The sequence below is a fragment of the Ovis canadensis genome, chromosome 26 (genome assembly GCF_042477335.2).
Source record: "Ovis canadensis isolate MfBH-ARS-UI-01 breed Bighorn chromosome 26, ARS-UI_OviCan_v2, whole genome shotgun sequence".
NCBI classification, from domain to species: domain Eukaryota; kingdom Metazoa; phylum Chordata; class Mammalia; order Artiodactyla; family Bovidae; genus Ovis; species Ovis canadensis.
Window position 1 is genome coordinate 22406192 of NC_091270.1, and position 27052 is coordinate 22433243.

The following is a 27052-nucleotide window of genomic DNA, read 5'->3' on the forward strand; positions in this document are numbered from 1 at the left end:
GGTGTGACGAGGGATGGGAACATAGAGAGACTGGGAACTCAGAGGCCACTGAGATTGTCAGCAGCGACCACGGCTGCTTCAGAAAGCGGTTTGCTGTCTCTTGGGAAGTTAAACACATGTTGACCACGTGGAAACCCATAAGCCAGTGGAAACACAGACGTCCTTCCACAAAGGGACACAAAACCTCCGTGACTTTTCATAGTATAACACACACACACACACACACACACACACACACACTCAAAGCTCTTTCCCCCAGTCCATACATTTGTAGACATATATTAACAGGTTGGCTTTCCTGGGGCTCAGTGCTAAAGACTGCCTGCCAATGCAGGAGACACAGGAGATGCGGGCTTGATCCCTGGGTCAGAAAGATGTCCTGAAAAAGGAAAGGACAACCCACTCCAGTATTTTTGCCTGGAAAATCGCATGAATTGAGGAGCTTGGTGCCAGGCTCCTCAGTCCATGGCGTCACAGAAGAGTCGGACATGATTTAGCAACTAAACCCCACCACCAACAAAATTAGGCTGCGGGGAACATCCATTTCAGCAGTCACAGGAGCAGAGACTGAGGGCTAGGAAAGGCAAGGCCTGTCCAGCGTGAGTCAGCTAACGAGTGGTGTGACCAGACGTCCAGCCAACCTTCCCATCCAGTTCATGACCTCGTGCACTCAGAAAGACCCCACGGGACCCGAGTGAGCAGCGGCTCTTTTTAAGCAGGACTCAGCGGCGGGGAGTGTCTCGTGCTGCTGTGGGCGCTCCGATGCTGAAGCTAGAGTCTGCAGCAGTGTTTCTTCCGACTCCGGCACTCTCCAGGCAGGATGACACACCCATGGGTGTTCTGGTACCTGCAGGCACCACCCATTTTCTCACATTCAAGGTTTTTCTTTTTTCCTTTCCCTATAAAGGAAGGGGAGGTGGAAAAGAAACAAATAAGTGAGGCATGTGTAACTAAAGCTACCAGAATTCGTCTTGTACAGCAAGGAACTCCAAATTACAGTCCACAGGGACACAACTGGCACCCTCCTTGGTTTGGTGTGACCTACCAGCTTAGAGTGTTTTTCCACACTTTTTTAAATTGTAGAAAAGTTGAGAAGGGGCTATAAATTGTTCTATAGGAAGGTGATCGTGTTCATTCATTTAAACAGGGTCTATGGGGCTTCCCCGATGGTTCAGTGGTAAAGAATCCGCCTGCCAGTGCAGGAGACATAGGAGGCGCAGGTTCGATCCCTGGGTCAGAAAGATCCCCTGGAGAAGCGAATGGCAACCCACTCCAGTATCCTTGCCTGGAGAATCCCATGGACAGAGGAGCCTTATGGGCGACAGTCCATGGGGTCGCAAAGAGTGGACCACAACTGAGTGACTAAACAACTGGACCTGCTTGGTTAATGAATTCTGAGCGGAACTGATGTTTCCCTTCAGGGCTGGGGCCTTTAATCGCCAGCACAAGAGTCCTGAGAGCACCTTGCTGGGACACAGGACCCGCAGCGCCCGCAGTGGTGGCTGACTCCTCGGGGGTGGGGGGTCTGATCAGAGCACGCGGGCCCTCCCGGGTTGGCATCATTTGAGCAAGAATTAACTTTGGCTCTTTTAAGATGCTAAGATCTGGAGGCCCTGTCACCATAGCACAGCTTGGAGCACGCTGTCACATGAGGAGGGTTGCAGGGAAAATGCAGGACACCCAGTTTAGCTTGGATTGCAGGTGAACAACAAATAACCTGGTAGGATAAGTGTGTCCCAAGTGATGCACAGATCACACTCAAGCTAAAGTATTTGTTGTTTATATATAAACAAATATATAAAATTATATATTTATATATATAAACATCGGAGAAGGCAATGGCAACCCACTCCAGTACTCTTGCCTGGAAAATCTCATGGACAGAGGAGCCTGGTAGGCTGCAGTCCATGGGGTATATAAACAAATATATAAATTTTTTGTTTATATAATTCAGTAAGTAAATTTGTTTTTTAAGATTGTTGAATGTTTAATAAAAATGTGGTCTTTGGAATCAAACCCACTTGGGCTTGTGTTAAAGTCCTCCCTATACACAACCGGCACAACTTTGAACACATTACTGTATTTCTAAATCCCAGCTGTAAAACAGGGCTAAAAACACCTATCCCATAAATACCGCTATGAGGGATACATTTGGGATAAGACATTGAAAGTCTCAGTGTCTCAGTAAAGAGGAAGGGGTCAGTATCATTTGCTGTTACTATTAGTGTTGCTGTTAGTCACATGGAAATGATTTGTAAGCTGTAAAGTCTATCTATCACCATTACAATTTATGGACTTAGTACCAACTAGTTAAGGGCAATTGTGGGAGACTATTTTTCACTTTAAGCTTCTCTTTCCTTATTTGAAACATGGAGCATATTGTATATGCATACTTCTTTCAGATATATTTTTCAGTTGTTATGTATTTCAGTATATCACTGAATGAGGAATCAACCTGACTTTCCCTACTCCAGGCTTCAAGTTTGGAGCCAGCTGTAGCCGCCAGTTACCTGATATCGTCTGGATAAGACATATGAGTAAGAGGAAGAGAAGGTACAGGAGCCTCATGATGGAAGAGGAGCTTTCTGGATTCCAGGTCGACCCGGCAGTGTCTGATGGCACACCTGAATCGGGCAGGTGATCTGGGAAAGAGTTTGAGAAACAGGTAGCAAGAAAAGACTTGTATACCAACTGGTGGTGGTACTGTGCTCAGTCTGGTTTGACTCTTTGCAGCCCTATGGAATGCAGCCCACTAGGTTCCTCTGTTTATGGAATCTTCCAGGCAAGAGTACTGGAGTGGGTTGCCATTTCCTACTCCAGGAGATCTTGCTGATCCAGGGATCAGATCTGCGTCTCTTGTGTTTCCTTACCACTGCGCCACCTGGGAAGTCCCCACTAGAGGTGTTCAGTTATGGCCTGGGAGTAATTTGAGGGTGTTTCATCTATGGACACAGGGTCACAGACCCAAGTGTCTGCTTTTTGTAAAGGAAGAGGTTTGCAGGAAGTCAGGGTTTCCACATTGATTCTCACTTCTGCTTATGGCTCTGAGGTTTGGGGCTTTTTTGTTTTGAGAAAAATCGTTAAAAATTGAATTCTGTTAACAAATTCTTCATCTATTTATTCAGCTTTATTGCATATCTCTGCATCCATCTCTTTCTCCTTTCAGAATAAATACTGTCCCCCCCCCCACCGCCCTCCACACACACACCTTTTCCAATTAAAAAGTAAAAAGAATTTTGGAAACAGAAATGATCTTCTCTCCTTTTGCACTCTCAACATATTTCTTGCTACCATTTCCAGAGAGACTGATCCATCCTAAGCAAGCTTACCAGGCCATCTCTTGCATAGACCACAACCAGGTGAGGCTTTACAGGCTAGAGTATTTCTTAATACAGGTATTACATCAACATATTCTTAAGTTAAAAGCATAGAAGGGTTCTAGCTGTGAGGCTTCCCAGGTGGTCCTAGTGCTAAAGAGCTCACCTGCCAATGCAGGAGATGCAGTTTTGATCTCTGGGTCAGGAAGATCCCCTGGATGTCAAACAACTCACTCCACCATTCTTGCCTGGGAAATCCCATGGCCAGAGTGGCCTGGTGCGCTGTAGTCCATGGGGTTGAAAGGAGTTGGACATGACTGAAGTGACTTAGCACACACGCATACCAGGTAAATAACTGAAAAATTTCTCCATCTCTTCCTTCTCTCCACTCAGTTTTGCTTTACAGTGTTCATATCTCCCTTTTTCTTTATATGTAAATTTCTAAAGCAACAAGTCCTGTTTTATTATCTCATGTTCTCAGCACCTAGAACAGTTCCTGGTATAGAGCAGATAGTCAGCCAAACGTTTGTATGAACAGGTCCTAGTATGGGAAAGTCAACCTGTGGGTGAATGAATAAATGGGTGAATGGAGGGAGTCAGGGAGGGGAGGAGAAAAGGAAGGAAGGCTAGGGCCTAATCCTTAGGGTTTTGAGGGTCTGGAGAGAGCCCATTAAGTTGCTTTATCGTTCCCGAGCACAAGCACCCACGCACCCATTCCCAACAGAACAGGTCAAAGCAGGTCATAATACGTCATGGTCTGTAGCCTTCACTCACCCACCTCTCTTCCATCTCACATGAACTATATGTTCTGACGTTTTTCTCTCTGTCCTGAGGCAACTTAGCAATAAAATGTTTTCACTTTTAATCTTTTGATCAGCATTTGAATCTTTCACTAAGTGGAGATCTATTTTAGTTTAGTGACATCAAGGTAAAAATAGAGTGAGTGTTTGCAGGAAGCTGTTTAAATAAGTCTTACTTAATTCTGTTAAATAGCTGTGAGGGTTTTACTTCCTTGGTCCCAGCAACAGTACTTTTATAATAATAGAAAAGAAAGCATAAACTAAAAGTATTGGGTCACATTTCTCTCTTGTACTTTTATACTGAAAGTGATCCTTTAAACTGACTCCCTAAATGTTACACATCTATTCCTACCCCTTCTTCAACCACAGATGTCTCTCTCTCTCTCCTGAAAACCTACCTTGCAGTTGGTTCCTCTGCCCTTCTCAGGTGCACTGCGACCCGTCCACTCAGGCAGAGACACCTGAGAGCCCCTGTCCACGGCTACACAATTAGAGGCCAGGTCAACAAAGGGCAGAAGAAGGGGTGAGTGAGGTCACACAGGATGCCTTGTGATCCCTGTTGGCAGGAGTCATTCTGGGGGAGGAGGGCGACCAGCCAGACTTGATGGTACCAATCCTCCTGAAAGTGATGAGAGGAAGTGGGGGCTGCAGACACTCCTTCCAAAGAGTTTTGCTGAAGAACTAAGTGCAAAGAAGACTGAGCTGATTATTGCTATCATGTCAAGGAAGAGCTGTTTCGTTGTTTTAGGTTTTTTTTTTTTTTTAAAAAACATGGCTTTTGGGGGTGTTTTTTTGCTTGTCTGTTTTATAACTTATGGCCTCTCCTTTAGCATGTGGAATCTTAGTTCCCCAACCAGGGATGGAATCCAGCCCCCTGCATTGGCAGAATGAAGTCTTTAACCACTGGACTGCCGGGTAAATCCCTGCTTTTAGTTTTTATAGATTCAGTGCTATTGCTGCCAAGTCGCTTCAGTCGTGTCTGACCCTGTGCGACCCCATAGACGGCAGCCCACCAGGCTCCCCCGTCCCTGGGATTCTCCAGGCAGGAACACTGGAGTGGGTTGCCATTTCCTTCTCCAATGCATGAAAGTAAAAAGTGAAAGTGAAGTCGCTCAGTCGTGTCCGACTCCCAACAACCCCATGGATGGCAGCCTACCAGACTCCTCCATCCATGGGGTTTTCCAGGCAAGAGTACTGGAGTGGGGGCCATTGCCTTCTCCATAGATTGAGTAGACGGGGGCAAGAGGTAGAGCCGATTTGGGCCTCACCCACAAGTAAGCAAGAGAAATGAGACCCAGGACCCCGGTGGAAAGGTTGGCCTTAGACCGGGGGGGAGCCTGTTTGGTTCATGAGTCACATGGAAAAGCCATCCTCTTCTTGGTGCTGAAATTAGAAGAGCATTCTTCCCACACAAGACTCCAACACGACACTCAGAAATGTTATGGCAATAAAACATCAGCAGATACATTTAGAATAAAACTTAAAAAGTTAAGCAAAAATTAAAAATTGAAATCCCAATAAAAAATATGATAAAAGTTTAATAAACAGTACCACCAAACCACAGTCAATATCAGATAAACTTTCCATGATAATAAAATTAAAAATAAAGGATTAAAGGGATATAAGATATGTGAGGTGTAAGACAGTCCCAAATACAACCTTTGAGATGAAAAGGAGTTGGCAGATGCACCATGAGCATTTCTGTAAAAACAGAAATATAAAACTGAATAAAATGTTATCATTTTTTTTCTCCATTAAACACATGCAGGTTTGGCTCTTTTAAGCTGCTAATTTTAGGCTCAAGGCATGATTTTAAGCTACTGCTGTATTGTTTTTCTGTTGCAGCAGTAGAAAATTGCCACAAGCTACGTGGCTTAAAGGAACACATACTTGTTATTGTGGTTCTGAGGGTCCAAAGTCCCAAATGGGTCTTTGGGAATCTTACAAGCTGCCTGCCCTCCTTGGCTTATGGCCCCTCCTGAACATCAGTGTGAGCCAGGGCTGGTTTAGCCTCTGAGCGCGCATGTCTCTGACATTGGTCTGCATCCCTCCTCCACGTCGAAGGCTCCTTGTAATGAGATGACATTGGGCACAGCAGATAATCCACGTCATTTCCCTATCTTAAGGCCAATGATTCAGTTCAGTTCAGTTCAGTTCAGTTCAGTCACTCAGTCGTGTCCGACTCTTTGCGACCCCATGAATCGCAGCACGCCAGGCCTCCCTGTCCATCACCAACTCCCAGAGTTCACTCAGACTCGCGTTCATCAAGTCAGTGATGCCATCCAGCCATCTCATCCTCTGTCGTCCCTTTCTTCTCCTGCCCCCAATCCCTCCCAGCATCAAAGTCTTTTCCAATAAGTCAGCTCTTCACAGTTGAGGTGGCCAAAGTCCTGGAGTTTCAGCTTTAGCATCATTCCCTCCAAAGAAATCCCAGGGTTGATCTCCTTCAGAATGGACTGGTTGGTTCTCCTTGCAGTCCAAGGGACTCTCAAGAGTCTTCTCCAACACCACAGTTCAAAAGCATCAATTCTTCAGCACTCAGCCTTCTTCACAGTCCAACTCTCACATCCATACATGACTACTGGAAAAACCATACCCTTGACTAGACGGACCTTAGTCGGCAAAGTAATGTCTCTGCTTTTGAATATGCTATCTAGGTTGGTCATAACTTTTCTTCCAAGGAGTAAGTGTCTTTTAATTTCATGGCTGCAATCACCATCTGCAGTGATTTTGGAGCCCCCCAAAATAAAGTCTGACACTGTTTCCACTGTTTCTCCATCGATTTCCCATGAATTGATGGGACCAGATGCCATGATCTTGCTGTAATTCTCGCTTGTCATGTGTCTGCCCTTTCAGGCTACTGAAACAGAAACACCATAGGCTAGGTAGCTCTTTCTTTGCACTTTATTTTTTAACTGAAGGATGATTGCTTTACTGAATTTCATGGTTTTCTGTCATAAATCAACAAGAATCATCCATGGGTTCACCCATGTCCCCTCCCTCCCGAAACTTCATCCCATCTCCTTCCCCATCCCACCCTTGTAGCTGGTCTCAAAGCTCCTGTTTGAGTTCCCTGAGTCACTCAGCAAATTCCTGCTGGCTATCTATTTTGCATGTGGTATTGTAATAGGTGGCTTACTAACAATAGACCCTTACTTCTCAGTTTTGGAGGCTGGGAGCTCCACGATCAAGACAGAGCAGGTGGCTGGTGGACAGCAGTCTCCCTGTGTCCTCAGAGGGCACAAGGGGTGAGCCATCTCTCTGGGGTCTCTTTCATAAAGGCCCTCATTCCACCCAGGAGGGTCCCACCCTCATGACCAAATCACCTCCCAAAGGCCCTGTCTGCTAACACCATCCCCGTGGTGACCTCAGCTTGCACTGAGGGAAGAGTTAGTGCAAAGACCAGAGAGCTGCTCACACATACAGCGTGCACCAGCAAGGCTCTTGGTTTAAGGAGCAAACCCTCTGAAGAAACTGCACGCAGGCTGAGGTCAGCATGCGCGCCCGCCCCCTGCGGTCTCTGTGTTCCATGCTGCGTTGTCTTCATTGAACTGTGCTTTCCGCAGGACTTGTTTTTCCGTGGCATCTAGTTGCATCATATCATGTCCACACAGAGAGACATGCTTTGTCCACGTCAACTCTGTCATTCAGTTGATGACAATTTGTGAAGCAATGTGTCATCTCAACGCCCAAGCACATACAGGAATAGGGCAAGTCCATGCCTATAGAGATCTTATAGCCCAAAAGGGAATCAGAAGGGTATCCACGAGCGCACAAGGCAGGAGTAAGAAGCACAAACCAAATGGAAGTGAGGGCTGCAGGGGGACAGAGGAGGGGGGTTTCCTCTTGGAGCAGGGGCAGGGGGTTTCCTACGGGACTGGTGTGCTGGTGATTCTGGACCCCTGGGGTGTATGTTTGAGGGGAGACACAGGGCAGGTCAGGGTGCCCTGGGCCGGGAAGCAGGAAGGACAACAGGCAGAGGGGCTGGGGAAGGTAGGCCCCCATGGAACAGGGGGCCACACCTCTGGGAGCACAGAGCACCCCACCATAATTCCCCAGCGGTTCCCGTGGGGAGCTCAGAGAGCATCTTCAGGGATTTTGGAATTCACCTGGGATCAGACACCACACAACAACCTCAATGACCAGTGGGCAAGATTCTTTAACTTTGAACAAAATTTATTCTGGTTTAAATTTTAGATGCTCTGTCTAAGGGCGCAGTTTCTGACTCCGCATCGGTCCTGGCCGCGTCTTCACCTTCTGTTACTTCTTTCTGCAGCATTTTACTGGGGGCCCGCGACAGGTGCCAATCTGTCTCATGTGTCTAGGGCACCTGCTCGGCACACAGACGCCTTTATTCCTATGGCAGCTTAGACGATTTCTTACTCCTTGAGTAAATCCTAAAAAGAGAACAAAGAGGGATAAACGTGTCAGCAGGAAAACGGCATCTCGAGAAGGCCAGCTGTGTCCCCTCTGAGCAAGGCCCTGGGGCTTTCTGTGCTGAGATGCGGACACGGCTTCATGACAACAAGATGTGAGTCCAGGACCCCGTGGCTCAGCTTCCAGACAGACGCTGACCCTGCCCAGGCTCTGGTGGACCCTCATGTTTCCAGAACCAGAGGCCGAGGGACTGGGGCGTGAGGACCCCGGTTGTGTGCGGGGTCAGCTCCACCACGAGGGCAAAGACCGGGAAGCTCTGCTGCATCCACCCTCCCGCCAGGAGTCAGAAGCGGCCCGCGGGGGTCTATCTTCACCCTTTAGTTTTCCACCTCATGGAGTCAGTCAAGCAGTGGAGCTGAGATAGGAGGAAAAGATGCCGCTGAGAGTGTAAGAACTGTTTAAAGAGAGCTTACTCTCACAGGAACTTACAGCTGACGGTGACGATGGCTCAGAGGAAAAGTTTTGTACCGTTGTCTCCACTGGCTCGGATCGCTCCCAGCGCTGGTGCGAGTCAGCCCCTCTCCTCCTCCCTGTGTGGTTTCCTCCTGACCAGCCGCCTTCCCGTCCTCCTCACACCCCTTTCTCTCTTTTGGCCACAAGGCACCTCTGGTCCCTCTCTAGTTCCTTCCCGAGGGATTGAACCCAGGCCCCGGGCACTGAGAGGCCGTCTTCCTTACTCCCCTGTCCTCTCTCCCTGCCACTGTGCTAAGAGCTGGGTTACAGCCATAAACAACACTGACCAGACAAGGGCTTTTCAAGTTGATTTCTGACACTTAATCAGGTGTCTCAGTGTCTCCGCGTCCTCTCCCTCCGTCCCTCCCTCCCTCCTTCCTTCCTACATATTTTCATCCAATTTCTGGAAATATCAAGGGTAAGATGAACATTAGACAGCCGATCCTGCACACTGCTTTGGATGCGCTGCCTCCCAGCTGTGGAGTGAGGGTCGGATCTTCAGCGACGTGTCCTGGAGGACCTTCCTGCTGAGGAGACTCAGCCCGGAGCGTCCCAAGGGCAGCCTTTGAAGCCCAGGCTCGGCCTGACTCTCCTCTGGACTTCTCCTGTCGCCCAGAGCCACCACCCTTCAAATAGATTTATAAAGCGACATTCTGCGCTTCTGTCATGGGACAAAATCAAATATCTTGCTTTTATGAAAAAGAAAAAAAGGAGAGTCACTTATCAGAGGCATCTTCGGTTTCCTCCTCATGAAACCAGTGAGGAGACGGGCTCAGAAGCTTTGGCTCGCTAGAGTGGCTTAGAAACAGCCAGGAATTTTGCAGGACGGTTCTCAGACCCCTCTCGCTACTAAGGACTCAGCGCTGGCTTCTCAGAAGCATCAACTGCGGTGGGTTTAGTCTGACCACGTGTAGATGAGGGTAGCAGGACAGAAGGAGGTAGAAACAGGAGAGAGAGAGAGCCCGCGGCTCCCTCCGGGGCTCCCACGAGCTCACCTGACCCAGCAGACAGGACCACGAAGAAGAGCACGAGGAGCAGGTGATGGAGCCTCATGTTGGCGTCACGAGCTCTGCGGCTGATGCTGGAGAAGAGGCTGCGCTTGCCGCTTTATAAAGGTCCCAGGTTCCGGGAGGAATTCCGCGCTGGCTGTGGATTTGGTTATTAGGAACTGGTTAACTGAGCCTCTTCCCTGTGTGTCATGGGAGTGGCGTTTGTAGAACAAAGCAGGGTCAGTCACTCTTATGCTAATGAGGCTGTCGAAAACCCCAGAAAAAGCTTTCCTGCTGCCCTTTTGACCAGAAGCTTCTCCCTGGCAGTCAGTTCAGCTGATGGGCAGGGGTGTGGCAAGGGGCACAGACTTGCCTGTTTCCCCTGGCAGGGGCACAGACTTCTTGCTGAACCTTTGCTTACCCGCTCCCCAGCCCCACCCTCGCCCCTCCAGGGCTTTGAATCTGCCCACTGTTTTCCTGTGCAGAAGGAAATGGCAACCCACTCCAGTACTCTTGCCTGGAAAATTCCATGGATGGAGGAGCCTGGTGGGCTATAGTCCATGGGGTTGCAGAGAGTCAGACACAACTGAGAGACTTCACTTTCTTTATTTCTATAGTTCCTTTTGGAGAAGGAAATGGTAACCCACTCCAGTGTTCTTGCCTGGAGAGTCCCATGGACTGAGGGGCCTGGTGGGCTGCAGTCTACCGGGTTGCAGAGAGTCGGACACGACTAAGCAACTAACACATACACTGTTTCCATGAAAGGCTGTTTCAGGCTCAAATAGGGACTAACTCATTCAGAGTCAGTTTCACTCCCTGGGCAAGACTTGCTGACTCCCAGCATCCGCAGAGACAGCCACGCTCTTTCCAGCCCCTGGAGCACTGAGGGAAGAGACCCAGTGGTCCCAACCTGCTCCCCACGCCAGCTAGCCTGGATGGCAGCAACAGTCTCTGCCAAAATCTTGGTTTTCTTTGCCCACCAGATCTGAATAAAAATTGTGGAGACAGAGTTTGGGGCAAATGGAAAGATGGCTTTAACCCTTAAGCCAGCAGAAGGGAGAACACAGTAGGCTCCCACCTCAAGGAGCCCATCTCCCCTCCATCAGGAATCCAGGGAATCAAACAGTCGGGGCTCACAGTCAGGGGTGGGAGATACGGGACAAAAGGTGTAGGGGTCCTGAATTCTCTCTTTCTCTGTTTGGAAACAGTCAATATGCCAGTGTCAGGTGGCTAGGTATTTGGGTCTGGTAGTTGGTCCCGGTGGTTGGGTCCATTGTCCTTTGGGGATTTCCTGGTGACTTTCTTCCTGTAATACAAAAGGGGGAAAGCAAACCACTACGGGGTGGCTTCAAAGAGAGCGCACCATAAAGTTAAGCATCAACATGAGGTTAAAATAGAGCAGAGAGGTAACAAACTACAAGGGGAGGTGTATGATGCCACAAAGTTAAGTATCAGGATGTGGCTAGAATACGTTAAAGGATAACAGATGCAGAATGTGGCTCCTGCAGAAATGGAGGGCCATAGGTGTCAGGTGTAGTTTGCATAATAGGTTAGTTTTCTGAAAAGAAGAGACTTGGTTATCAGTGCAGACTGTACGTTAGGAACAGTTAAAGTGGAGAAAGACACGAAAGGGAGAAAAGAAAGAGGGGTAAAAAAAAAAAAACCGTTTCTTAATTCACTGCAACACAATCACACACCAGTCTCATGAAATCTCAGTGGGACACATGATGGGCAGATGGGTGCTCCGTTTCCTTTCATCAGAGACAGAGTGGGAGGATGACGTTGCCATTGAACGCATCTCCCCACCCTAGTATCACAAAGCAGGTCCAGCAGTGGGGACCCCTTCACTGGGTTAAGGGGGACCTCCATTACTAAGTAACATCCCTCACTTGGTAACACCCATCCATCTCAGTGTTGGAGAGACACTGACCTGGCTTTTCAGAAACGCTAAATCTCAGGATGGAACTTGCCATGCAGCTCTGAGTAGAACTCCAAGCCCTTTAGAAATGTGGGTACCCAGGGGGACCCCGTCCTGAAGGAGCCCCCAGAGCTTCAGTCCTGTTCAGGTCCCTTGCTGTAGCTCAGAGTCTCGCATCTGAGGCTCGGCAAAGCCATGGAGGCTGCCTCGAGCAGACAGAGTCCCTGGCTGGCACCCAGGGAGAGGATTTTTCTGATGGAAAATAAGTCGTCTTGATCATGATTCCTTCTGCTTTAGCTCTAAATGATATTTGAGAGAGGTAGACAGCATCTACTTATACATATATATAATTATCTATACATAAGATATATGTATCTGTTTATTTATGGACCTTGCAGGCAAAATCTATACTACAGGGTCAATTTACATACATACTATAATACTACACTGGAGAAAGAAGTGAGACTGAATCATTGTCTACTATGTCTCTTCATTGAAAAATGCTGTTTTTCAGGGAATTCTGCTTAATGTCATGTGACAGCTTGGATGGGAAGGGAGTTTGGGGGAGAATGGATACATGTATATGCATGGCTGAGTCTCTTTGCTGTCCACCTGAAACTATCACATTATTAATCAGCTATACTCCAATTCAAAGTTTTTTAAAAAGTAATTTTTAAAAATGCTGTTTTATGGGATTTCCTTGATGGTCCAGTGGGTAAGACTCTACTCTCAAGCATAGCAGGTCAGGGAACTAGATCCCACATGCCACAACTACGACCTGGTGCAGCCTAAATAAATAAACAAAATAAAAATTGGTGTGTTTTAATGATCTATGGTTTTCAGCACAGCAGATTTTTTTTTTTTTCTTTTAAGGAAGCTGATGACGCAGTTTTATGTGCAAGACCAAGCATGACTTTTCATAGAAGGGAGTTTTCAAAAGGCTGGTCAGGTTGTCATGGTGAGTTTCAAGGGAGTTTCTTGCCATGGTTCCTCACCAGTGGGACACAGCCTTTGTCAGGAATTCCACAATTGCAATTGCTTATTTTTCCTTGGCAAGGTCTAAAGATGACTCCTTTGCAGCTATGTTAATCCTAGAGATAAAGCCTAGGGGCATCTCTGTCCATCAGGGAAGGGTCCTGTTGCTTCAGCAAGGAGGTCACACACCCTAGAAACCATGGAGTGGCTCACCAGAAACCAGAGATGAGTTCAGATAGGATAGCTGCTACTGCTGCTGTTAATTTGCTTCAGTCATGTCTGACTTTGTGCGACACCATAGACGGCAGCCCACCAGGCTCCCACATTCCTGGGACTCTCCAGGCAAGAGTACTGGAGTGGGTTGCCATTGCCTTCTCCACATATAGGGTAGAGGAAAGGGTTAATTTTAGGTCAAGTCTATATGAATTATTAGTTTTCCCAGGTTCAAAGCCAAACATGGCCATGTGGATTGTGGTTGCTTCATGCCTGTGCTGAGAGGTAACTCATGGTTTCATTCTTTAAAGGGAAGATAAATGCTGTGTCCCCAAACCCTTAACCTGTGAGTAGGAAACTGAGGCAGGGTCTTTCCGGCAAAGCGCCTCAGTTCCTCAGGCAAGAAGGTGTGTCCCAGTCCTACAGATAAGGTTTTGAAGAGCAAAGCCCTTCACATCTGTGACTCCACAAACAAGTGTTCTCAGCATGGAGCCCTGGGTGTTAATGGGCAGAGGCCACTGTCGCCAGTTCCCTTCTGTGGACGGGGTGGGCGCCATGGCTTCTGACAGTCATGTGGGGACCTGCCCTCAGAAGGGGACCAGGGCTGGATCTAATGCTGTGCTCCCCCACTGACACTTTCACTAGTTTTTCTTTGAACTTGTCCCACGATCATATTTTGCAATGAGCCTTGCTCAGTAGCTGGCCACTTTTATTCAAATTATCTCTTTGAATTCCCCTAAACAAACCCGCCAGGTAGGTATGACCCAAGGTTCATACAAGACGGTCCCGAGGACTAGAAAGCCATGTCTGAGGCCACAGGCAAAACTGACTTAAAAAGTTGATTAAAATTGGCTGCAAATCCAACAAAAAGATGTGTCCAAGGCCGCAGTCTACTAAGTGGCAGTAGCGTAACTTGGAGCAAAATCAACCTCCCTTCCAATGTTCCTGCCTGCCTCCTGCAGTCACCAGTGTCCTGAGAGCTTTACCAGGACATTCTCCTATAACACGAAAGCTCGAATAGTGCTGTCAAATGCCAGCTCAGTTCAGTTCAGTTCAGTTGCTCAGTCGTGTCCGACTCTTTGTGACCCCATGAATCTCAGCACGCCAGACCTCCCTATCCATCACCATCTCCTGGAGTTCACTCAGACTCATGTCCATCGAGTTGGTGATGCCATCCAGCCATCTCATCCTCGGTCGTCCCCTTCTCCTCCTGCCCCCAATCCCTCCCAGCATCAGAGTCTTTTCTAATGAGTCAACTCTTCTCATGAGGTGGCCAATGTACTGGAGCCTCAGCTTTAGCATCATTCCTTCCAAAGAAATCCCAGGGCTGATCTCCTTCAGAATGGACTGGTTGGATCTCCTTGCAGTCCAAGGGACTCTCAAGAGTCTTCTCCAGCACCACAGTTCAAAAGCATCAATTCTTCCGCGCTCAGCCTTCTTCACAGTCCAACTCTCACATCCATACATGACCACAGGAAAAACCATAGCCTTGACTAGACGGACCTTAGTCGGCAAAATAATGTCTCTTGGTCATAACTTTTCTTCCAAGGAGCAAGAGTCTTTTAATTTCATGGCTGCAGTCACCATCTGCAGTGATTTTGGAGTCCAAAGAAATAAAGTCTGACACTGGTCTACTGGTGCTAATGAGACTGGAATCAGGCGGGGCACAGCCTTTAAAAGAATGACAGGGACTTCCCTAGTGGTCCAGTTGTTAAGAATCTGCCTTGCAGAGCAGGGGATGTGGATTCAGTCCCTGGCCTGGGAACTAGGATTCCACACGAAGAAAGAAAGTGAAGTTGCTCACTTGTGTCCAACTCTTTGGGACCCCATGGACCTTGGCCCACCAGGCTCCTCCGTCCATAGAATTTTCCAGGCAAGAATATTGGAATGGGTTGCCATTTCCTTCTCCACATGCCATGGGGCCACATGCCGTGGCACACTCAGCCAGTGTGCTGAGATGAATATCCTGCATACCGCAACTAAGACCTGAAGTAAATATATTTTTTTAAATCCCTTTGTAACATGGCAGCTAGGTGACACACCCAGAGGCGCCATGACAATTCCAAGGCTGACCAGAAAGGTCAAAAAGTGGGTGTTGACCCAGTTCCTGGAAATCCCCACCCTTTCCGCAAAATAGCTGGAATACTCCTCCCACTCATTAGGCTATGAAATGACCCACCCCTATAAACACTGACAGCCCCATACCTTGGTGTTGCACTTGCCTTCCAAGATGGCCCACACTCTCTGCGTAGCGTGTTTCCTCCCTGGATGGACCTTCCTTCACTTCACCGTGACTTGCTCTTGAGTCCCTGCCTGTGCAAAGCCAAGTACCCACATTCGGCGGCCATCCCAGGGACTCGGATGTGACCTGGGATGCGACCATCCTCTCTCAACCCACTCTCTTTCCCGCAACACTGCTGCCATCTCCTCCAGCCTCAGAGATCACTGGAGCGTTAAAATATCACCGTCTTTTCAGTTTGGTCACTGTTTCCTTTGCTGTGCAGAAGCTTTGCAGTTTGATGGATCCTACCGTTTAGTTTTGTTTTTGTGGCTTTTGCTTTTCATGTCAAGCTCAAAACCATCCTTGTGGAGACCCATGCCAAAGAACTTTCCTCCTATGCTTTCTTTTAGGAGTTTTGTGGTTTCAGGCCTTATGTGTAAACCTTTAATCTATTTTGGGGTGAATTTTCTATATGGCATAAGAGATTTTAGTTGCTCAATCAGGAATCGAACCTGTGCCCCCTGCATTGAAAGCTTGGAATCTTAACCACTGGATTGCCGGGAAAATTCCAATTGTAATTGTTAATTTGTCTGTTTCTCCTCTTATTCCTGTAAGTTTTCTTTAAGAATTTTAAAATTCCTTTGCTAAGTACATTCTGATTCAGTATTCATATGTATTCTTGATGCATTAAACATTCTATCATTAGGATAAATACCCCTCTCTATATCTGGTCCTTGTCCTAAAAGTTACTTGATTGTGCTATGCTTAGTCACTCAGTCATGTCTGACCCTTTGTGACCCCATGGACTGTAGCCTGCCAGGCTCCTCTTTTCATGCGGATTCTCCAGGCAAGAATACTGGAGTCGGTTGCCATGCTCTCCTCCAGGGCATCTTCCCGAAACAGGAATCAAACCCAGGTCTCCCGCATTGCAGGCAGATTCTTTACCATCTGAGTCACCTGTCAATTAACCAATACAGCCTACCATGTTTTCTTTAAATTAATGTTTCCATAGCATATCTGTCGGCTCAACAGTAAAGAATCTGCCTGAGATGCAGGAGATGCAGAGACATGGTTTGATCCCTGGGTCGGGGAGAATCCCTGGAGGAGGGCATGGCAACACACTTCAGTAATCTTGACTGGATGATTCCATGGGGGTCTCAAGAGTGTTGGACATGACTGAGGGTCTAAACAATGACAACAGCAGATCTGTTTCCATCCTTTCATTTTAAATCCATTTGCCTTTATATTTGATATCTCAAGTGGGTTTTTTATAGCTAATTTATATCTGATTCTTGTTTTTTTTTTTTTTTTTTTACTGAAATGACCATCTCTCTCCTTAAGATAGTGTCTAGAATCTTAGCATCACACTTTATGTCATCATGCTGAACCAAAATTCCATCTAGTATCTTAGACTTCATTCTTCAGAGCAGTTTTAGAACTGAATGAAAAGCGCAGAGTTTTTAGGCAGGCTACACAGTCAGGCTACAGTCCATGGGGTCACAGAGGGTCAGCAACTCCACAGTCCACAGAGTGGCAGAGTTGGACACAACTGAAGCGACTTAGCACACAGGAACACACCCCTGATTCCGACGCCCATTGCTGGTTTTCTGTCCAGAAGTGAAGATGCCTGCACTCTCTGAACTTTGACCCCACTCTCTTCGACTCAGAAGAACTGTTGGTCTGTTTGGGTTCTTGTTCCCTATGCTTTAGGCCTGGAAATCTGTAGAGGCTAGAGATGCCATAAGTCTCACTTCACTTACTTTCTTTTCTTTTTTTTAAAAATGGTTGAGCACAGACATTTTAAAAATTTAATTAGCTAATTCATTAATTTGGTTGCCTTGGACCTTAATCCTGGCAGGCAGAATCTAGTTGCAACATGTGGGATCTAGTTCCCTGACTGGGGTGGACCCAGGCCCCCTGTGTTGGGAGCACAGAATCCCAGCCACCAGACCATCAGGGAAATCCCTCAGCTCACTTGTTTTCCTCTCTCCTCAATTACGGTCCTGTACTGCTTGTGCCAGAGTCTGACTCAGTAGTTTCACGGGTTTTGCCTGGTTCCTTAGTTGTGTACTGTAGGAGGGCAGTATGCAGTCCCATCATAGTTCATTTTGTTTTGAAATGCTGGATTGTGGGGTCCAAGCTCTTGTCTTTGAGTGTGTGCCGTTTCTCCTTGAGAATCTAGTGCCTTCTGAGAAGCTAGTGACTAGGGGCACGAGTAGAGGGTGATGGGCCTGCCACTCCATTTGCTGGAATTGTTCTGTGTCAACCTCAAGAGACCAATAGATAGTTACACTGCAACACTTGCAAGGCCTTGGAATGTTCTTCAACACACTAAATTCTTGCAGAGCAGCTTTTGTGTCAAGACGCTTAGGCCAGAAGTGATGAAATGATGAAGTGCCCTTCAAAATCCTGCAACCACATACGGAGATTGGAAATATGCAAATGTAATGAATGTAATGAACTGAACTGACCTGAACTGAGTGAATGTAAAAATCAAGCGGGACTCATAGGTGGAGCACTCAGGTCAGAACCCTTTTAAAAGGAAAGATCATACTTGTTGGCGAAACCAGCTGTGTTTTTAAGAAGGAGGTAGAATTTGAGGTGCCCCTGAGAGATGGGTTTGGAGACATAGCTGGAGGAGAGATTTCATCCAGGCCTGAGGTCAGTCAGAACAGAGGCAAGAGTGAGAGGAAAGCTGAGGGCAGGGTCGAGGAGGAGCCAGGTTCCCCGTGTCTCTGAGCCGTAAAGTGCTCAGAAGGACCTGGGAAGACCCTCAGGGATGCCCTGAAGTTTCAGAGACGGATTTGGTGGGGAGATGCTATGACAGATGGACAGACTGCAAAGCTCAGATGGGTGACAGAAGGCAAAGGAAGTGTTTCAGAAAGAACAAGTGGTCCAGTGTCACTGGGGGGTGAAAGCTGCGAAAGAGGAGTAAAATCTGACAATCTTTGGAACATCAGTTTGGACCCTCTTGTGGCTTCACTAGGAATTATACTTTATTTGAATTAAAGGTGAGTCATTAACACTAAGTTGCCTTTTTGGTAACAACTAGCACAATAAACAATGCTAAAAAATAATAATGATAATAATCAAGCTTCTAATTTTTGGTAAAAAGTCTTTAATTTGATTTGGCTTCTGGAGTCTTCAAGGAAGCATTTTCATGCTTTGCGACATTCTCCTTGTGTTTCTGGAGTTTTCATTTCTTCTTCCGGCAGCATTTTCAGCCACATAGGGAACAGCGGCCTATCTGTTTCTCCTTTTGAAGGCAGCCAATCAGAGCACACCGGCCGCTTCTCATTAAGCAATAATACTTGTGTAACCTGCTCGTGATTCCGCCATTGCCTGCAGGAAAGAAACGGAGCACACGGGAAGGGTTTAGGAAGGCCGTGGTACAAGTCCACGGCTTTTGGAATCCCTCTAATAAGTTATCTGGTGCCTTTCTTTTATTTCTTTTTTCTTTTCTATACCATCAGAAGTAAAGGAGAAGGTGAGGCTAGCAACTAACAACATGTCTGTGAACACAGCTCAGCCTCAAAGGCAGTGTGATCATGGTAGCCACTTCTTCAACTGTTTTGCTTTGCTTCAGTGATTCTTTTAAAGAATTCAAGATGTAGTCCACAGGTTGGTAACAGAAACCGATTTATTATGTATTGAGCCTAGTACAGATCAAGGATCAAAGCAAAAGGAAAGAAGTGAATTTACAATAGCACTTAGCAGATGAATCTCACCCGTCCAGGGGAAAGCACCTTCATCTGGCTTGCAGCAGCTGGGCAGTCGCCGTGGTCAGCGCACCAGAGTCCCAGTGGGAGCACCATCCACTACAAGCGTCCATGCATGGGGGGGACCTCGCCGTGAGTCTGGGTATGTGCCATTTTACAACTTACAAAGTTTTTTGTTCTCAAAGGAGTTCAAAGAGTTTGCAAATGAGGGAAATGGAAAAAAAAAAAAAAACCTGATTGGCCCTTTGATTGGCCAGATCAAAGGGGAAAAACAGTATTCCCCAAACCCTACTGTTCCTGATCTTTATCTACTGTTGATGCTTTTCCCCTTTCTTGGTGGATGTTTTCATGATGCTCCCATTCTTCGTGATGTTTAAGTACATAAGATGTTTAAGTACAAGTAATGTCTAAGTACTTTGGCCACCTCATGTGAAGAGTTGACTCATTGGAAAAGACTCTGATGCTGGACGGGATTGCGGGCAGGAGGAAAAGGGGACGGCAGAGGATGAGATGGCTGGATGGCATCACTGACTCGATGGACGTGAGTCTGAGTGAACTCCAAGAGATGGTGAGGGACAGGGAGGCCTGGCGTGCTGCAATTCATGGGGTCGCAGAGAGTCGGACACAACTGAGTGACTGAACTGAACTGAACTGAACTGAATGTCTAAGTACACATGTTGTTTGGGTACAAGCAATGAACACAGTACATCAGGTCACCATCTGGTACATGCTTCATCAAAATGGTGACTGAATGGTACAGTAACATGAAATTACTAGCCATTGCACTACATTTTGACCCTCCTGTTACAAGTTACGAGGGAGTCAAGTATTATAGTAACTGTAAGCATTAACATTAACTGTGCATGTGACTTGATAAACATTGCATAGCACAATAACATACAATTAACAAGACAGTAAGTATGATTAGAAAAACCAAAGCATGCATTATCCAATGTGAAGGTGAGGAAAACCAAGACAGCAAAGAGTCCCATATAGACACATTAGGGTTGTTTAACTTATTGATCACTTCCTTCATATGTTGAAGATAATCTGACATATTAGCACTATGATCAAGGATGAACACACAACATTCTGTGTGAATTATGGCACAGGTTTACTGCGCTGCTGTTTATGTATATAATGCCATTCTATTCTGAAGTATGGCTTTGCACATTAAAGCTTGTTTTGTAAAATTAGTCAAGGTTTTACTATGAGCATTATGTCAATGGTGCCAACTGATGGCACAAATATTGTAGCTAAGTAGCCATACTTCTGGAACACAGATCATGCCTATCTTGCCTGTGCTATAGGGAAATTGCCTGGGGTGTGTGGTAATTCATTTAAAATTTGACCACGTGCAAATACAGACCCAGGGTACATCTTCCAGTCCATCCTGTGGGTAACGAGGGCCAAAGATTAACCCCACATATCCAATGAGTTCCATTTGGGGCTAAAATGACATGCCTGGGTTGTTTATCCAATCAGTCCCTGGCCATATGACTGAATCTGATGAATTCATATGATTCACTGCTCCTGTTTGATTACACAAATTTAATCAAGATGTTACACAAGATGTTGGTAGGAATGCTAGAGATTTAGTACTATTAGGATACAGTTTGGTATGATTATTTTGTTCCCAGCAAATGGGGGCTGCCTTTATCAATTGCCCCTTTTCTGAAGTTACCCACTTATATTGGTCCCAAATTTGGCATATTTGTAGGGTAGCTTTGGTTTCTCTATGTGTATGGCTAGCATTGGTCCTTTCTTTCACATAATAGTCACAGGCAACTCTTTTTGCTTGATCATAATCAAAATGCAAATTGTATCCTAATCCATCAGTATTATTACACCAAGTTAACAAGTCATAGTAAGGACATTTAACTTCTGGTTTGATTTTGATTTTCTTGAATAAAATGACATACTTCTTAAAAGTCAGGTCCATTTAAGAGTGACACCCACCAAGGCAGTCCATGAGTGGAGGATGGTGATAGATCTCTACAGGCCCAACAGTATGACTGGCTCTGGAAGTTTGCATAGAAGCAGGCCCAAGAGAGGGAGACACTGTCCTGTGGGTCGGCCTGTGTCCAAGCGACAAAGGTTCTCAGGAAAAGATCTATTAGGCCAGTTTCTGTGATAAACATTATATATATTTTAAGGTTCTTGAGCATAGCAATATTGTAAAGGGATATGGTTAGGTGTTTCCATTCCCGTAGTCTTAGCAACATTTACATTTTTGGGCCTTGGGCTATAGCTTCAGCTGGTTCTGGTTTATTCATATTGGGTAACTTAAACCATATTTTAGCCCCAGGACATGTTAGATTAGAGGATCCAAAACGCTTTGTCTCCCCGGAGGGTTTGCAAGGCGAGGGACATTCCAATAGATAACTCTAAATGTAAATAGGGCAAAATGAATAATTGTGCAATCTGGTCTGGAGCAGCAATTAACACCAGGTGGTCCCCCCATTTTGTAAAATAACCTTAATTTCCCCTTGATAATCATTGTCTATTACTCCTCCCAAGACTTGTATACCTTTAATGGCCAGGCTAGAATGGCTTTTAATCAAGTCAAGAAGTCTCGGAGTTAATTTAATTCCAATTCCTGTAGGAAGCACTTTAGTATCTGAGGATTTAAATGAGTCTGTTCAAGAGAATATAGATCCAATCCAGCTGCTTCAGGAGAGGCTTTAAAAGATTTCATAGCTCCTGGTTGCATTTCCTAATACACTAAGGTTATACCCCATCTTGAAATAAGGGCCACAGATAAACTAAGATTAGGACTCATCATTCTCATCAAGAGGGTTTCACTTTGTCCAATAGGTCTATTATTTAATTGTTGCAAGGCTTCAAATAAATTATCTTTCCATTGTTTATATTCTCCTACTCCTAACTTTAATAACTGTTGTTTTAAAAGTCTATTCATCCGTTCAATTAAACCAGCTGCTTGGGGATAATAAGGGATATGATAAATCCATTCTATATTGCTTGTCTGGGCATGGGTTTTAATTAACTTAACTATAAAGTATGATCCATTTTCACTTTGAATCTGAACTGGGGTACCATAGTATGGAGTAATAATTTCTAGAGTTTTAATCATATTTTGCTGATTTGCGTGTTTGTAAGCACAACCAACCAGATATCCAGAATAAGTATCTACTATTGTACATACCTATTGGCATTCCTGACTAACTGGTAGAGGTCCAATATAGTCAGTCTGCCATATCTGGCCAGGTAATGTTCCTCGTTGTAACTGTCTAGTTAATCTTTGAGGAAGGGGGCACTTGGTTAGATGCTGATGTATTGGACCATGAGCTATTACCATTTTTATTAGATCTTGTGTTGTAGGAATACCATGATTTTGCCCCCTCCTCTGTATGTAGCCTTTTCACCAAGATGTCTGGCCTTCTTTTTTTTTTTTTTTCTGTCTAACTGCCGTGGTCCAGCCCCGGTGGATCCAGGGAATTCGAAGGGTGGACGGAGTTGGCGAAGAGAGATTTATTTAATTAGAAATATAAGATTAGATTAGGAAAGAATAGTGTAGTAGGAAAAATTAGTGGAGATAAGAGGCTGAATAACTTGGTTTATGTGGAGAACTAATAAAATCTCGAGTCAAGAGGTTTGCACCATCTACGTTAGGCCACTGGTGCCCATTTGAATAGTGGAGGGTGCCCTGCCTTGGGTTCCCTTTCGCGTGGGTCTTAGAAGCCAGGGCAAGTAAGTAGACATGGCAAGCCTCCACGCCCCAGATGGGAATTCAGTGAGCGAGGCCCCAATAACTTTATTTTTTTAAAGGACTTTTATACCTTTCCCACAAATGATGTTGTGTACATTATCTTCTGGCCTTGGAGGCTTGTGAAACATTTTAAGACCCTCTTTTGATAAAGGCTGCTCAACCAGAAAACTTATTTTGCCTGGAAGTGTTTTTTCGTTATATTTCTAATCTATGTCAACCTCAGAAAGTATCAAACAAAGTTACATTTCCACGAAGCAAAGGTGCAGTAAGTTACAACAAAGAACCAATTAGCTCAAAAGTCCAATGTGGTCAGTTTCAAGGCTATACTTCTTTTTTCTTACATTCTAACTATGTTAACGAATGTGCTCCCAGGTGTACAGTGGATAAAAGATATGGGAACTTAGCAACAAGCATTGGCCCAATAATGAAATCCTATACCAGCACTACTCTAATAACTTTTAACTCTTTGAAAGGCTTTATGTTTTAGGCTTCCTGTGCCTCTCACAGTTGGGGGGGGGGTGCTGTAACAATCACATGGGTAGTTGTAAAAGTCCGGGTAAGGCAAGTTAGAGAGCCATCAGAGGGGTTTAAGCTGAAACACTCTTTTCAAATGCAAAAGACTGAAGCCGTAAGTTAACTTTTTCCAGAGAGTGTCAGAAGAGTGGAAAAGAACATTACAATAAAATCAGGCCAACTCTGGTTTCTGGGGGTAGATGTTCAGGAAATTCCAGGGGGAACCCCTGAAGCCTGCTCCCCGCCTTTGCGTTTTGTCAGGCTTCCTTCCTCATGACCTTTGCCACGGGTGGGATTCCTCACGCTGGCTCCCGGCATCTAACTTTTTTTTCCTTCTCAGTTGTATTTATTTATTTATTTTTTACTTTACAATATTGTATTGGTTTTGTCATACATTGACATGAGTCTGCCATGGGTGTACATGTGTTCCCCATCCTGAACTCGCCTCCCACCCCCCTCCCCATCCCATCCCTCTGGGTCATCCCAGTGCAGCAGCCCTGAGTACCCTGTATCATGCATTGAACCTGGACTGACGATTTGTTTCACATATGATAATATACATGTTTCGATGCCATTCTCCCAAACCATCCCACCCTCGCCCTCTCCCATAGAGTCCAAAAGACTGTTCTATACATCTGTGTCTCTTTTGCTGTCTCACATACAGGGTTATTGTTACCATCTTTCTGAATTCCATATATATATGTGTTAGTATACTGTATTGGTGTTTTGCTTTCTGGGTTACTTCACTCTGTATAATAGGCTCCAGTTTCATCCACCTCATTAGAACTGATTCGTATGTATTCTTTTTAATGGCTGAGGAATACTCCATTGTGTATATGTACCACAGCTTTCTCATCCATTCATCTGCTGATGGACATCTAGGTTGCTTCCATGTCCTGGCTATTATAAACAGTGCTGTGATGAACATTGGGGTACATGTGTCTCTTTCGATTCTGGTTTCCTCAGTGTGTATGCCCAGCAGTGGGATTGCTGGATCATAAGGCAGCTCTATTTCCAGTTTTTTAAGGAATCTCCATACTCTTCTCCATAGTGGCTGCACTAGTTTGCATTCCCACCAACAATGTAAGAGGGTTCCCTTTTCTCCATACCCTCTGCAGCATTTATTGCTTATAGACTTTTGGATTGCAGCCATTCTGACTGGCGTGAAATGGTATCTCATTGTGGTTTTGATTTGCATTTCTCTGATAATGAGTGATGTTAAACATCTTTTCATGTGTTTGTGAGCCATCTGTATGTCTTCTTTGGAGAACTGTCTGTTTAGTTCTTTGCCCCATGTTTTCGTTGGGTTGTTTATTTTTATGGAATTGAGCTTCAGGAGTTGCTTATATATTTTTGAGATTAATTCTTTGTCCGTTGCTTCATTTGCTATTATTTTCTCCCATTCTGAAGGCTGTCTTTTTACCTTGCTTAGAGTTTCCTTTGTTGTGCAGAAGCTTTTAAGTTTAATTAGGTCCCATTTGTTTAGCTTTGCTTTTATTTCCAATATTCTGGGAGGTGGATCATAGAGGATCCTGCTGTGATGTATGTCAGAGAGTGTTTTGCCTATGTTGTCCTCTAGGAGTTTTATAGTTTCTGGTCTTACATTTAGATCTTTAATCCATTTTGAGTTTATTTTTGTGTATGGTGTTAGAAAGTGTTCTTGTGTCATTCTTTTACAAGTGGTTGACCAGTTTTCCCAGCACCACTTATTAAAGAGATTGAACCAGGAAGAAATAGAAAATCTTAGCAGACCCATCACAAGCATGGAAATTGAAACTATAATCAGAAATCTTCCAACAAACAAAAGCCCAGGACCAGACGGCTTCACAGCTGAATTCTACCAAAAATTTAGAGAGGAGCTAACACCTATCCTACTCAAATTCTTCCAGAAAATTGCAGAAGAAGGTAAACTTCCAAACTCATTCTATGAGGCCACCATCACCCTAATACCAAAACCTGACAAAGATGCCACAAAAAAATAAAACTACAGGCCAATCCATCCTAAAGGAGACGAGTCCTGAGTGTTCATTGGAAGGACTAATGCTGAGGCTGAAACTCCAATACTTTGGTCACCTGATGTGAAGAGTTGGACATGACTGAGTGAACTGAATTGAACTGAACAGGCCAATATCACTGATGAACACAGATGCAAAAATCCGTAACAAAATTCTAGCAATCAGAATCCAAAAACATATTAAAAAGATCATGCACCATGACCAAGTGGGCTTTATCCCAGGGATGCAAGAATTCTTCAATATCTGCAAATCAATCAATGTAATACACCACATTAACAAATTGAAAAATAAAAATCATATGATAATCTCAATAGATGAATAGAAAGCCTTTGACAAAATTCAACATCCATTTATGATAAAAACCCTACAGAAAGCAGAAATGGAAGGAACATACCTCAACATAATAAAAGCTATATATGACAAACCCACAGCAAACATTATCCTCAATGGTGGAAAATTGAAAGCATTTCTCCTAAAGTCAGGAACAAGACAAGGGTGCCCACTTTCACCACTACTATTCAACACAGTTCTTGAAGATTTTTGCCACAGCAATCAGAGCAGAAAAAGAAATAAAAGAAATCCAAACTGGAAAAGAAGAAGTAAAACTCTAACTGTTTGCAGATGACATGATCCTCTACATAGAGAACCCTAAAGACTCCACCAGAAAATTACTAGAGCTAATCAATGAATATAGTAAATTTGCAGGATATAAAATCAACACACAGAAATCCCTTGCATTCCTATACACTAACAATGAGAAAAAAAAAAGAGAAATTAAGGAAACAATTCCATTCCACCATTGAAACGAAAAGAATACAATACTTAGGAATATATCTATCTAAAGAAACAAAAGACCTATATATAAAGAACTATAAAACACTGGTGAAAAAAATCAAAGAGGACACAAATAGGTGGAGAAATATACCATGTTCATGGATCAGAAGAATCAATATAGTGAAAACGAGAATACTACCCCAAGCAATCTATAGATTCAATGCAATCCCTATCAAGCTACCAGTGGTATTTTTCACAGAGCTGGAACAAATAATTTCACAATTTGTATGGAAATACAAAAAACCTCGAATAGCCAAAGCAATATTGAGAAAGAAGAATGGAACTGGAGGAATCAACCTGCCTGACTTCAGGCTCTACTACAAAGCCACAATCATCAAGACAGTATGGTACTGGCACAAAGACAGAAATATAGATCAATGGAACAAAATAGAAAGCCCAGAGATAAATCCACACAGCTATGGACACCTTATCTTTGACAAAGGAGGCAAGAATGGAGATGGAGATGTCTGGCTTTCTGATAAGCCCATAATGCTAATCCTTCCAGTTCAGAATCAGGGACAATGGATGCATTGTTGATTTCAGCCAAGTGGTCGGGTTCCCTGTTATATTTTCCTTCTTCTGTTATCTCAGGTACATGTGCATCTACAGGAAAAACTGAAACATTAGTCTGTGAACATATTTCCCGAGTATCTTGCCACAATTCCTTTCCCTATATGTGTTTAGATCCAAGTTCCCAGTTATGTTTTCTCCACTGAGGCATCCAGGTTGTAAGACCATTAGTTACTGACCATGCATCTGCATAGATATGACATTCTTTAAAATCTTCTGCCCACAACACTTGGAAAACTACAAATAACTCAGCATATTGACTACATTCCCCTTCCCCTTCAGTGGTCATTACTCTTTGAGTTGCGGGATTATTAGACACAGCTTTCCAACGTTGGGTTGCCTCCGCAT

General features: G+C 44.9%; 3 protein-coding genes across 5 annotated transcripts in view; 1 reads left to right on the forward strand and 2 right to left on the reverse strand.

Annotated features, from left to right (window-relative positions):
- Positions 1-771: 771 nt before the first annotated feature.
- Positions 772-2568, reverse strand: LOC138430850 (beta-defensin 33-like). Its single transcript, XM_069572850.1, has 2 exons — positions 2511-2568; positions 772-899 (listed from the first exon to the last, which is right to left on the reverse strand). Exons 1-2 carry the CDS (start codon positions 2566-2568, stop codon positions 772-774), a joined length of 186 nt encoding a protein of 61 aa, XP_069428951.1.
- A 5809-nt stretch (positions 2569-8377) lies between these two features.
- Positions 8378-10174, reverse strand: LOC138430851 (beta-defensin 1). The gene is made up of 2 exons (XM_069572851.1): positions 10003-10174; positions 8378-8514 (listed from the first exon to the last, which is right to left on the reverse strand). Exons 1-2 carry the CDS (start codon positions 10058-10060, stop codon positions 8378-8380), a joined length of 195 nt encoding a protein of 64 aa, XP_069428952.1. The 5' UTR covers positions 10061-10174.
- An 8483-nt stretch (positions 10175-18657) lies between these two features.
- LOC138430985 (zinc finger protein 705A-like) overlaps positions 18658-27052 on the forward strand; it is a 108618-nt gene continuing 100223 nt past the window's right edge. For 2 of the 3 annotated variants that reach the window (XM_069573107.1, XM_069573108.1), the window contains exon 1: positions 18658-19184. The gene's annotated coding sequence lies outside the window, so the exon portion shown is untranslated. The remainder of the gene's footprint in view (positions 19185-27052) is intronic. The other variant, XM_069573109.1, reaches the window with a different exon arrangement.